This window comes from Bidens hawaiensis, unplaced genomic scaffold, assembly GCF_021521415.1.
Source record: "Bidens hawaiensis isolate Kalapana, Puna unplaced genomic scaffold, B.hawaiensis_p1.1 tig00030851_1, whole genome shotgun sequence".
Taxonomy (NCBI): Eukaryota; Viridiplantae; Streptophyta; class Magnoliopsida; order Asterales; family Asteraceae; genus Bidens; species Bidens hawaiensis.
Window position 1 is genome coordinate 224933 of NW_027495174.1, and position 13543 is coordinate 238475.

General features: G+C 36.4%; 1 protein-coding gene across 1 annotated transcript; it reads left to right on the forward strand.

Moving 5' to 3' along the window:
• Nucleotides 1–352: 352 nt before the first annotated feature.
• Nucleotides 353–5339, forward strand: LOC143581298 (ubiquitin carboxyl-terminal hydrolase 15-like). Its single transcript, XM_077064123.1, has 13 exons — nt 353–733; nt 1343–1703; nt 1779–2079; nt 2154–2293; nt 2461–2549; nt 2686–2771; nt 2872–3028; nt 3147–3270; nt 3380–3537; nt 3643–3727; nt 3861–4073; nt 4161–4222; nt 4688–5339. Exons 1-13 carry the CDS (start codon nt 441–443, stop codon nt 5337–5339), a joined length of 2721 nt encoding a protein of 906 aa, XP_076920238.1. The 5' UTR covers nt 353–440.
• Nucleotides 5340–13543: the final 8204 nt, after the last annotated feature.

The window sequence follows — 13543 nt, forward strand, 5'->3', positions numbered from 1 at the left end:
ATATGTTTTCCCCAATTTTTAACCCTAGATAAGTGATGTCAAATGCCATTGTTTACTGGTTTCTTGGAAAGATTGTTACTTGTTGAATTGTTTATTTAGTTTTAGTTTTAGTTTTAGTTTCCTCCAACTGAAGTTATCTATTTCTGTTAGTTCACTAAAAAAGAAAAAAACCCAAATAAAAAATTAGGTTAAAATGGATACTTGTTTACCATTTTTGTACTTCAAGAATATGTTTTTTCCCCAAATTAAATTAAGGGTTTTTATGATTTTATGATTTTATGATTTATGCTCTAATTTAGTTATCTTTATTTGCAGTGACTCAGTGAGGTTAATCTTTTATTATTATTATTATTATAAGAATCTTGAAAATTAACCGATTCGTGATTCGGTTAAAACAGTTTGTTGGGGGTGAAGTTGGACATGAGTAAGCTGGTGGGGCCATGCTCCATCCGAAGGAAACCGATTTACTTGGTCTGTTTTTAGTGTTCGTTGTGCTTCCGACTGTTGCTTACGTTTTGTTGGGAAAATGGAGTGAGGTTTCGAAAAAGAAAGATAAAATTAGGGTTCTTGCTCAGATTGCTGCACAAGAATCTTTGAGGGCTGAGTGTATGATTGCAGCCGTTGATGTACCGGTCGTGTCGGTATCAAAGGTTGTTAATAGATTTCATGAATGTGCCAGATGTTGTAATCCCGCGACGACTCGTTGCGCACGCTGCAAAATGGTTCGATATTGGTATGTTTAAGTTAGCGCTTTGTGTTTTACATTTGCTTTGAATTATGCATCCCGAACGAAGCATGTTCGTGTTTGTTCGTTATGAAATGCACGTGTTCATGTTCATTTATGATTTTTCATTAACAATATAAGTGAACATGTCATGGATGTAACAGAACGAACATACCTATGAAAGAACATAACTGAGCTAAAACTAAATCAAAATTAATGCGAACAACAATGTGTTGGGCCTAAAAGGTTATTTAAATTAGATTAAGTTGTAATAGGCCTAAAATTTAAGTGAATATGTTAATGAACATAAATTAACGTAAACCAACGGACACAAACAAACTTAAATGAACATTCATGAACATAAATGAACGAACGAGACATGCGTTTTTTGTTTGTTTAACTAAATGAACAAAATTCTTTTTTCAGGTATGTTCGTTTATTAAATAAACACACATAAGCAAACTTTTGTTTGGTTCGTTTATAGGCCTAGCTGAAATGTTGAAAGAAAAAGTTGCAAAAATATGGTTTTTAGTGGTGTTTTTTAATATTTATTATGTAATTTCTAATTATTATTATTATTATTATTATTATTATTATTAATTCAATACATTCATGCAGTTCGGGCAAGTGTCAAATACTTCATTGGAGGCAAGTTCATAAACACGAGTGTCACCTGTTAGAGGTTAACAGTGGCTGTTCGTCTCCTAAATCTGCATCAAATGAAGACTTGTTTTCCGTTAATGAACAAGTACCGATAACCGAAAACTTAAATTCCAATATCGGGCATGAAATAGATGATTCTTTCGAAGCATCTTGTGGGCCTGTTTCAGAAACTAAATCTTCAGATAAACGAAACTGTTGCAAAATTAGTAAGGAGGTTTCAAGAGAAGATTCTGATGTGTTAGATTCGGTACCCGACACATGTTCCACCTCATATGATAATAATACACCATTTAAGGAAACTCATATCAGACATAAGGTGAGTTTTTTTTCCATATATTTTTATGGTAATTTTACTATTTTTATGATTTTATGGTCAAATTGCTAAATGCAGGCAAAACGGAGTCATTCGAAAGAATTTATTCCGGAAAGAAACAATGCTGATATTGTTGGTGTGAAGCATGAGGGGTTAAAGTCAAACGGTCAACATGACTCGATGGCATTTGGTCAAAATGGTGCGAAATCATTGGATGTGGAAACTGAGAGATGCCCACCGAGGAAGAGTAATATGATCAAATCAAGATCGTTTTCCTCCGGAAGCAAATTGCAGAAATTAGAAAAATCGACGGTGGAATTCTCAAACGATCAAACGTGTTCAAAAACCGAAAATTTGGGCCAAATTCTTGATGAGCCGGGTAGGTTTCAGGATATCATGAATTTTGCTTTTATCTAGCTAAAGTAATCCCGTTTTTCGTATGACATGGTGCAGATGGTTCACAAATGAGTAATGTGAAAGGCAGTGTTATTATTAGTAAGGGTTTTATGAAGATGATTGGTCTAAAGAAGTCAACAAAGCATGGCAGAGTTGAAACTTCAGAAGTCAACGGTGACAAGCATAAGAAAATAAAAGTACATATATCTATTTTTGGAACTCGTCAGGAAAAACTCACGGGCCCCACCAATACCCTGTTAACTAGTCAGCTTATGCTGGTTAAGTGGCCTTTGTTAACTCACGACCCCACCAATACCTCATTTATACTTAATCTTGCTAAAGTGATAATTTTTCACAATTTCAGATGTTATTTCCGTATGATGAATTTTTGAAGTACTTCGAATATGAAGACTTTGACTTTTCTCCGAGGGGACTTATTAATTGCGGAAATAGGTACTTTACCATAAAGCCTTTGCCTATCTATATGCTTAAAGTTAGGGGTATTTTGGTAGCTTTACATTTTTATTTCAAAAATCAATCTAACTCAATGAGAAAAACATTTAATCCTCGTTAACTATGATTCTTGCAGTTGCTACGCAAATGCCGTGATGCAATGCTTGATGACTACCAAACCTTTGACTATCTATTTGCTTCATAGATCACATTCAAGAACATGTAATTAGTACTTTTCATTCTCACATATCAATTAAACTTGGAATATAATTTCATTGATTCATTTTTTATTTTATTTAAATATTTATATTGTTTCCTTTAGGCTGTGCAAAAAGTTGGTGCCTAATGTGTGAACTTGAGCACTATGTAATGATGTTAAGCAGCGAGCCGTTGTCTCTTAGCAACATCCTTTTGCATATGCGAAGTAATAGTTTCCAAATTGGTGACGGAAGTCAAGAAGACGCGCATGAATTTTTAAGGTTGGTTAATGCTTTTAAACAACATTTTTGTAATCTTGGAATATAAAGCTTCTGACTTTGAAATTCGTGTTACATATTATTTAATATTAATTCTAATTTGTTGTGTTTCTATTTTTAGGCTTTTGATCACCACAATGCAATCTATATGTTTGGAGGGTTTGGGTGGGGAAGATGTAGTAGATCCTATATTGCAAGAAACAACCTTTATTCAACATACTTTCGGCGGTCAACTCCGGTCAAAGGTGCAGCATCTTTCTTGCATTTTTATGGGTTAATTAAAAGATAAATGTAGTAGATATATATTTCTTTCTTTATTAAGTTGACTAACAACAATATAATTTTAAATACTAGGTCGAATGTCTGAAATGTCATCATGAATCGGATAAATTTGAGAACTTTATGGACCTTACCCTAGAGATATACGGACGGGTCGACTCTTTAGAAGATGCATTAGCCCAATTCACATGCCCAGAAGATTTGGATGGAGAAAACATGTATAGATGTGGAAGGTTTGTTGCTTATTTATATTGAAATCTTTATATATTTATCGGATTCGTTCTTTATTTATATTGAAGTTTGAAAAGTAACGGTCTACAAATATTTTTATTTTAAAGGTGCGCTTCTTATGTTCGGGCTCGAAAGCAATTGGCTATACACGAAGCTCCAAATGTATTAACAATTGTATTAAAGAGGTTTCAGGTATTTGACTTCATTTTTTATTCATAGAAAATAACTTTCTATTAATGGAAAAACATTTTGAGTAATTTGGCATTATCGTTAAAGAATTATTGTTTCTGTAAAGATTTTGATTTAGCTTTTCGGTTATTATCAGGAGGGCAATTATGGAAAGTTAAATAAGTGTATCGCGTATCCTGAAATGTTGGATATGATCCCGTTTATGACGGGAAAAGATGACGTTCCTCCATTATACTTGCTTTATGGCGTTGTGGTGCATCTAGACACGATGAATGCATCGTTTTCTGGTCACTATATATCATATGTGAAAGATCTTCAAGGCAATTGGTCAAGAATAGATGATTCTCAGGTAATTAGCCTCATAATCGTATAACATACTCATTATTATCTTGTTTTTGGTTCTTCAAGTCACAATAAACGTCTTCTCGAGTTGCAGGTTCACCGAGTGTCTTTGAACCAGGTGATGTCGGAAGGTGCATACATATTGTTTTACATGAGGTAAACAATCTAATTTAGGGGTGTGTACGGGTCGGTTTTGGGCTTAACCGAACTAAAATAAAAAAATCGGTTTTTGGGTTTTTGAAAACCGTTCGGTTTTATTGGTTTCCATAATGGGCTTGATTAAGTTTTTTTTTTTATTTGGCCATTTGGGCCTGAAAATTTCGGGCCGAAAGTTGGTCCAAAATAAAGAATTTTGTCTTGAAACTTTGCGCCTAAAGTTTATTGTTAAATATTGATTATTATACATTTGGGTCAAAATGATTATTATACATTTGGGTCAAAATTTTTTGAGCTATACCATTTAAGCATTTATTACTGGTTTGGTTTTTTCGGATGCAAAACCAAAACCGAACCGGAAATTTGGTTTTTTAGAAAACATAAAACCACACTGACTTATAAGGTTGGGTTCGATTTTGTAGGTTACTAGTCGGTTTTTAAGAAAATATTTGATGTTTCTTGCAGATCATCCCCTCGTCCCCCAAGAAGTTACAGCCGGAAACACTCCCGAAACCATGCTTCCAGCTTTACAAAGTCAAAACCGCCAAAGTCAACCTTGTACCACCACCAAGAGTCAACATGTTTCCAAGGAGGTTTGACCGGAGCCCATCACAACTACACAAGACCATCAAACGTCGACTTTTCAGACGCCACATCTAGTGACTGGTCAATATTCACAAGCTCAGACGACGCATCTTTCACTACCGAAAGCACTCGCGACTCGTTTAGCACCGTTGACTATACCGACAGCAGCAGCAACAACAACACTGACCCGATATCTTCAATCTTCAACAACCTTTACACCCCTCATGATTACCTCAATCATAACACAGTCGTCTCGCGTAGCAGGTTTTCAAGAAGTAGGGCCCACACGAGATTTGTCGAGGAAGGTGACGAGGAGAAAAGATCCGTTTTGAAAAGTTATGAAACGGGTAACCCGCCTTATAGATTACATAATACAGAAAAGGCTAGTTGTTCTTCAAGTGAAGCTTTTACTTCTTGTAGTGGTAGTAGTAACCATAATCATAACCATAACCATAACCATAACCATAACCATAACCATAACCATAACCATAACCATAACCATAACCATAACCATTGTGGTTTATATACATAGATGGTATGCATGGTATGTACAAGTGGTTTAAATTGTTGAAAGATTTTTTTTTTTTGGAATAGTGGTTAGGTATTGGTGCCTCAAATTTTCCAACTATTATGTAAATGAGGCATTTGGATTTATAGAGTTATTATTATTATTTTCTTTGGATTAAAGTTGGTATATGGTTAAGCACCAACATGTTGCTTTTATTTGAAAATGTTGGCTACTCTATTATATCAAGTTATATTTTATGTTGGCTACTCTTGCTTGCGATAAGAAAAAGTGTACATGACCACTAGTTGCGAGTTGAGGTCACTTGATGAGTTTATGGCCGGACGAAACAAGTGGCATGTATAAATAAGCGGGACGGAATGACTTGCCGTCCGCCAACCGAGGGCTGTGTGTGGAGCCTTGAAAGACGACCTCGTGACAAGTGTTATTCTAGTGCAGTGTTGTAAAAATCGCTAGGCGCTACTCAGGCATATCCTTAGAAGCGGTCTTAAGGATTGTGTACCTAGCACGAATATCACATTTGTGTTTGTCTTCACTCTCAAGTTTCTCCCTAAAGATAACTCTTTTACACATATTTAGGCTAGTTGTGGTTGGTTAACGCCGGTGTTTTGGTTGTCCTATAATCTCCTTAACGCTAGCTACATCGCGTCAAGACTTAAGGGGGCGGCGTTAAGAGGAGCATGTTAATGTAGCAACAAGCTCTTTAATGGATGGAAGACGAGACCACCCACTAACAACCAATCAATTTTTTTTTTGTTTCTTTATTTCCTCCACCATCATAAAACTAGCTAGTTAACCCACAACTTCTAAGTTAATTGTCTGCGTGTTAGTGTCAATCGGTAAAATGCGTACCGTGTTCATATTCATATTCCTGACATAACTTTAAGATTCGTGTCGCGTAAAACTTTCAAACACGAACACGGGTTAACTTTAGAAACAAAGATATAGATGAAGGGTGTTATTGAAACTTTCACGAACTATAAAGTTACCACTAACGCTTAAACCCTACTTCATTTTCATTTTCAGCCCAATTTGATTTCAATTCAAAACCTTAGCTAATTGACCATGAAGATGATGATCAATTTGTCTGATTCAGTGCCTAAATAAATTATTACTGCCCAGCTTTTGCTGCAGGTGGTTTTGATTTATATTATTATACGGCTGGCTGAATTTGATTATAAATCCTTACTCATCTGAGTCATCTCATTTGTTCTATCTTTTACAGTTTTTTTTTTTTTTAATTTTTTTTTGATTTATTTTGCAATTATATATAATATGACAGAATGGAAGATGATGAAATATAGCAGGTACTTATGAGGCATTAATATTATTATTATAGCTTTAGTTTTCCTGGTGCAGCTATTGTAGTTGTGCTGAGCTTCTGAGGTTATATATATATATATATCATATATGCTTAATGATTATATATCAATTGCTTGCTGATTCCTTCTGTCAATGTAGTATAAGGCTCGGGATCGGTACTTGTATGGTTCGGTATGGTACCGGTATATTCCCGAATCTCAGTACTGGTACCAGTACCCATTTTTGGGTATTTGCAGTACCGGGGAAACTATCGTACCGTGCTCGACTTTAGTGCATAGGGCGGATCGGTTTTGGGCTAAAACATAACAAAAAACTGAAACGTCGGGTTTGGATTCGGTTCCGTTTTGCCATTAGGGCTTGAAAATTTCGGGCCTAAAATAAAAGTTGGGTTAACAAATAATGAACTTGGGTATAAAATTTTTCTTAGTTAATAATTAATTGATTATTATACATTTGGGTTAAGTTTGGTGTACTTAGTTAGGTTTTTCCGGTTTTAGTTACGCGCAAAAATGAAACCGAACCGAAAGTTCCGTTTTTATGAAATTGTAAAACCAAACTGTCAATCTGGTGTAGTCATGGGTTGACCAGTTTATTTTTTGAAAGTTTTATAAAATATAGTTTAAATACTTTAAACACAATTGTTCTATATATATCTTCTGGTTGTGTTTGTGTCAACAAGCAAATACACATGTCGTGGTCACTGCTCTGTTTCATGTTGTTTAATTCATCAACCTGTTAGCACGACCCATTTAGCACCTTGACATAAGCCTTCGTCATGAACTTTTGTACCCTATAAACTAGTGGTGGCAATCTTGACCCAAACCATTTCAAATGTGTCAATTTGGGTTGTTTTAAAAATTAAACGAGTTGGTTTTGGTAAGAGATTTTAACTAAATGAGCCATTTGAAATTCCATTATTATTTTCAGGTCAAAACGGGTCGACAAATTCAAAGAAACGGGTCGATTTGGGTTAGTGTCCTAAGAAAATGTGGGGGGTTTCAGATCGGAACACGTTTTCGCACGAGACGGGTTTCAACACGTAACGAGTTTCAGATTGGAATGGGTTCGTATCAGGTTTCAAGCCAACACGAGTTTTAACACGTGACGGGTTGGGTTTGGTTTCTTTTTGGTTGACTCCGGACTCGGTTTTGGTTTTTTTGTTTCGTTTTTGTCCGTTTTTTCAGTTTCATTTTTGTTCGGTTTCAAATTTTTTAGTTTCGTTTTGATTGATTTTTTCGATTTCGATTGATTTGTTTCTGTTTGCCTTTATGTTTCATATTCGTCGATTTTCCAGTTTCAATTTGATTTCTCAGTGGGTTTTTTTCTATATGGAACGATGACAATAGAAGAAACATATTAGTTCTTTTACTTTTTTGGTTTATGATTTTTATTTTGAGCTATGATTTTTTTTATTATTTTTAAATATTTTTTTTATCTTAACATAAAACCCCTCAGAAAAAAATTCAAAAGGAAAAATAAAAAAATCGTACCTCAAAATATAAATAAAAAACAAAAATTCTAAAAAAAAACGAAACCTGTTCCCGACCACCCTAACCTGTCCTGAACCAAACCAAAACAACTTTTTTTTAATTGACCCGTTCTGACCCTAACCCATTTTGACCCAAACCTGTTTCGACCCATGACTTGTTTCAACCCATGACACTTTTGACCCAACCCTAACCATTTGCCACCTCTAATATAAACAAATGAATTCAAGAAGGCATTTCATTCTATGTCTTGTCTACTAATGTCTTGTAACTAAATTGTCTTCAAATATGTAAGAGTCAATAGCCCAAATCACATAAATTATTCCTAACATTTCCCTTATTTGACAAAGTCTTGTTTCGGAAATGAGTTTCATTTGGAATATTTGGTGCACACATCAAATTAGCAGTATGTACTATTAGTCAACTGACAAAACTACCCTTAACAGTTAACATAATCTCCAAGCAACCGTGTGCTATATTGTTATGTATTCAGAGAAAGATGGAACTGCTTGCTATCTGTTTCATAGTAATCGGTCTCGCTGCAGCAGTGATTGTTTTGCGTTGTCTGTTTAATATTGGCAATGATAAAACCAAAGTTCCAACCACCATTAGACCGTCACCATATGACCTTGAATCAGGTAGAACCGCGGTAAGAGATGGAAGAATGGTTATGCTAGCTGGAGCTGGAGCTGCAGCTACTGCTGGTGTGATTGTTAGCGCTAGTGGTGGCGGCGGATGTGGTGGTGGTGGAGATGGTGGCGGTGGGTGCTAATTAAGTTTTGAGCACTGTATATGAAATAATGTTTATTCTCGTACAATATTTCAGTGTTTTATATGTAAGTTCGAGTGACACACATGTATCATAATGTACAATACTTATATTGAATTATATTCTTTAGTAGATGATTTAACGTAAAGAAAGTTATAGTAATTCCTGTAAACACCTTCAGATAAAAAAAAGGTCGAGTTTGCGTAGGCTTGTAGATTGACTGGTTCAAACGAACAACATGTTTTAGCATCATTGATAATTTCACAAAAGAATCCAATTACAATAGAGAGACAGATAAGCAGACAACAAGTCTGTTTATTTTCTAAACTTATAATTATAAAAAGGAATTTGCTTTATAACTAAATTTCCTTGAAATGTAGGAGAGTTTACTATAGTCAAATACCCAAATCATATAAATTTTGTTAGCATTACTCCTTCATTTCCCTGATTTGACAAAGTCTTCTTGCATAGCTGACTTTCATTTGTAATATATACTACCTTTAACATAATCTCCAAGCAACCTTATGCTATAAATATGATAACAACACAACATTCAATTATCATGCATTCAGAGAATTAAAGATGAAGCATACGCTATCGCTCTCATAGTCTGCGGTTCTGTTGCTGCAGCAGTCATTGTTTTGTGCTGTTTGTTTAATACTGGCAAGAAAAAGAAAACCAAGGTTCCAACCACCGCTAGACCGCCAACCATCCGCCAGCACCCACCGCTCCGAACTGACGGTGACCTTGAAGCAGGTAAAACTGCAGAGAAAGATGGAGGAATGGTTATTCTAGCTGGAGCTGCAGCTTCTGCAGCTGCAGCTGCTGTGATCGTTAGCGCTAGTGGCGGTGGCGGATGCGGTGGTGGCGGTGGGGATAGTGGAGGTGGGTGTGGTGGTGGCGGGTGTGGCGGTGGGGGGTGTGGTGGTGGTGGCTGTGGAGGTGGTTGTGGAGGTTGATTAAGGTTTGACCACTCTCTTGTATGATAAGCGTGCATGATGGTTGACTTTGAATGTTTTAAATTTGTGTGTAATGTTGTTTTGTTTCTTCAACTTTCAAATGTAAATTTATAAAGAAATATTGTCCCTCCCATAGAACATGCACAAGGCTTGATAAGTCTTAATGTATTGATGGAAGTTCAAGTTAAATGCACATGTATTATAAGTAAAAACAAGGTCTTATACGGTTATACCCGTGCGTTGCCACGTGCGGATGTGCTTGTGTGTTTACAGGTAGTCGATATACGGAATGTAGCTAATTTTAATGGTACATACATTGGTACCTGTTTGATTAGCCATATATTAAAACTGTGTTGGCTCAGTTGCACAAATCACATGTTTTTTTAGTTTCCTTTTAAAAAAACTGAACATGAGAGCGTTTTATAGATTTTTATTTAAATAAAGAAATCAAATATTTGATAGTGCATACTCCATCTTAGGAATTAAATTCTAGTTATTGAGTTCAAACACATAATAAGAAAAGTTTAATAAAAGGTTTGCAAAAATAAAAATCTTTATCAATAACATAAAAATAGATTTTAACTTGTGTAACATCCCGAAATTTCTAAGGTAATATTAGTTATATTACTTATTAATAGATGGAAAGTTTACTCGGGTTATCAGGAAATAAATAATATAATAGGAGTTGGTATGGGTCGGGCTAGTGTTGGGTAATGGATGTGGGTTGTGGACCTGGGTTAATTGAGATGGGTTAAATGAGAATGGGATTTTAGGGATATAAATACCCCCAAAATCCCAAAATATCTCATTTCTCACCAACTCCCCAACACACACTCCATACACACTCAAAACACACACATTCTAACCGATCAAGATTCGAAGCCGAGACCCGAGATTTGTTGATAGATCTGAGTTGGTAAGGTAAGAACTAATCCCGCAAAGCTAATATTACTGAAAATGGTTAGGATTTGACGGGTTAACCGGACCCGAAACCTTACTGCCCAAATCGGACCCCTAAAACGTCGATTTTAGGCCGATTTGATGGTTGGGGTTTGTAGGCGCTGATCATACGATTCCGTGGGTACCAAAATCGAGTTATTTGGCTAAGAAACGAAGGAGTTATGGGCAAACAGATCTGCAGCGCGATAACTTCGCCTGCAAGATTAAGTTCGCCTGATGAACTTCGCCTTCAAGCGTAACTTCGCCTTCAAGCGTAAGTTCGCCTAAGGATAACTTCGCCTGAAGCCAAGTTCGCCTAAGGTTTAACTTCGCCTACGGTCAAGTTCGCCTAAGGATAACTTCGCCTGAAGCCAAGTTCGCCTAAGGTTTAACTTCGCCTGAAGCCAAGTTCGCCTAAGGATAACTTCGCCTGAAGCCAAGTTCGCCTAAGGTTTAACTTCGCCTGAAGCCAAGTTCGCCTAAGGTTTAACTTCGCCTGAAGCCAAGTTCGCCCGAGGGTTAACTTCGCCTGAAGCCAAGTTCGCCTAAGGTTTAACTTCGCCTGAAGTGAAGTTCGTTTAGAAAATAAATTAAAAACCTAATGGGAAATGTGTTAAGACAGTTAATGGAAATAAAATTTTTCCAAGCTGACCTGGCAGCTCGACCCCAGCCAGGGGCTCTGCCCCTTGGACCCTGCTAGGGGCTGCCGCCCCTAGACCCCGCTGCCAGGGGCGCTGCCCCCGGACCCCCGTTCGTTGTGGGTCATATAAAGATAGAAATACGTTATGAGAGGTGATAGTTAATTGATACGTGTAACTTGTTCAGTCAGCCGAGCCCAGTTAAGAGAAGGGATTTACAGCTATCAGAAACAGAAGCAGAGTTCAGGTGAGTTTCTAGCCCCATTCCTTGTTATGTTTTCGGGGCTGTGTGCATACTCGATGTGTTGTTAATACATTTATCCTAAGTGATAAGTGTATGTCATATGTGATATGTGTGATAGATTTGAATGATTGTTTGTCGGTACGCGAACGATCTTCGGATATTGCGCGTACCGTCAGGTTAAAAATAAAGGTACGAATATTATATATCGTAGATGTATGAATATTTCAAATGAATACTTGTCGGGGCGTGAACGATCTTCGGATATTGCACGTACTGTCAGGTTGTAACGTTATAAATATGGTAAGTATGATATGTATGTTTATGTGTATGAACGTAATAAAGTTAATAAAAGAAGGAAATGACGGTTGTATGGTTGTATAGTTACGAAAAGGGTACCGAGCCCTAATAATACTCGAGGTAGGATGTATGGTTGTATGGTAACGAAGAGGGAATCGAACCCTACTAATATTCGAAAACCAAGGGACCAGACCCTTATAATATCTGTGATGTTAGGGACCAGACCCTTATAATATCTGTGATGTTAGGGACCAGACCCTTATAATATCTGTGATGTTAGGGACCAGACCCTTATAATATCTGTGATGTTAGGGACCAGACCCTTATAATATCTGTGATGTTAGGGACCAGACCCTTATAATATCTGTGATGTTAGGGACCAGACCCTTATAATATCTGTGATGATAGGGACCAGACCCTTATAATATCTGTGATGTTAGGGAATCGAACCCTTCTAATATTCGAAAACTAGGGACCAGACCCTTATAATATCTGTGAGGTTATAGGGCGAAAGGCTCTTTAAAACGTATGATTATGAATGTAAAGAAAGTATGTAAGTAAGAAAGAAAGTATGTAAGTAAGAATGAAGGTATGAGTACTTATGTGTGTATGAAAGAAAGTTATGAGGTTAAGTACGAATGTATGTAAGAAGGTATTGTATGATATTGTATGATTAACTAGAACTCACTCAGCGTAGCTGACTTTTAGTATGCACGCAGGTGAGCTGATTATAGAGTTAGCATGAGGATGACACACGGCATGGATTGAACGGCTGGCATCTGAAGAAAGAAGTAAAGATGTTTTAAATATAAACTTTTGTGTTATGGTATCAAAGAAAAGATTTAATGTTTTGTAACAAATGATTGATGTTTTATATTCCGCGAAAAGTTTTAATAAACTCTGATTTGAAGAACTGTGTTTATGAGTAAATCCGACGCTAAAGTAGGGTCACCGGGTTCGGGGCCTTACAACTTGGTATTAAAACGCCTACCACCAAATGGATACAATGGTGAAGAACCTGCATATAAAAATAATAAAATGGGTTCGGCCGAACCCGTACAAATTTTTGTTTTAGTGTTATATATTAGTGTATTTTGATATCGTACCCGTAGAAATTTCAACATCGAACTCGTAGAAAACCCAAAACTAAGTGATAAACACTCGGTCATCCGTCCCTCGAAATTTCCGAACCCGAGGAAAAAATTTATGGCTACGCCACTGTGTTTAGGTCGAGTTCATTTAAAACTTATAATAAAGTATGAGGGTGTTTTTGGTTAATTACCAAACTTAAGGGCATTAAAGGTTGTTTGAGTTGAAAGATCAAGGACTAATAGTGGACAAATAGAATTGAATAGGAATTTCATTCCTAATATTTTATGTTTATAAACCTTATTGAATGTAGTCGCTTTAATGCGTTGCGGCGGGACACGGTCAATATTAGTTCGGTAATTCATCCGGATTCTGGTTGAAAAAAATTTCAGACCCAAGGGTTCGAACTTGGGTCCCCTACTTTTTTAACGTGTCTATAAATCAAACATGATTATTTTGTCAACC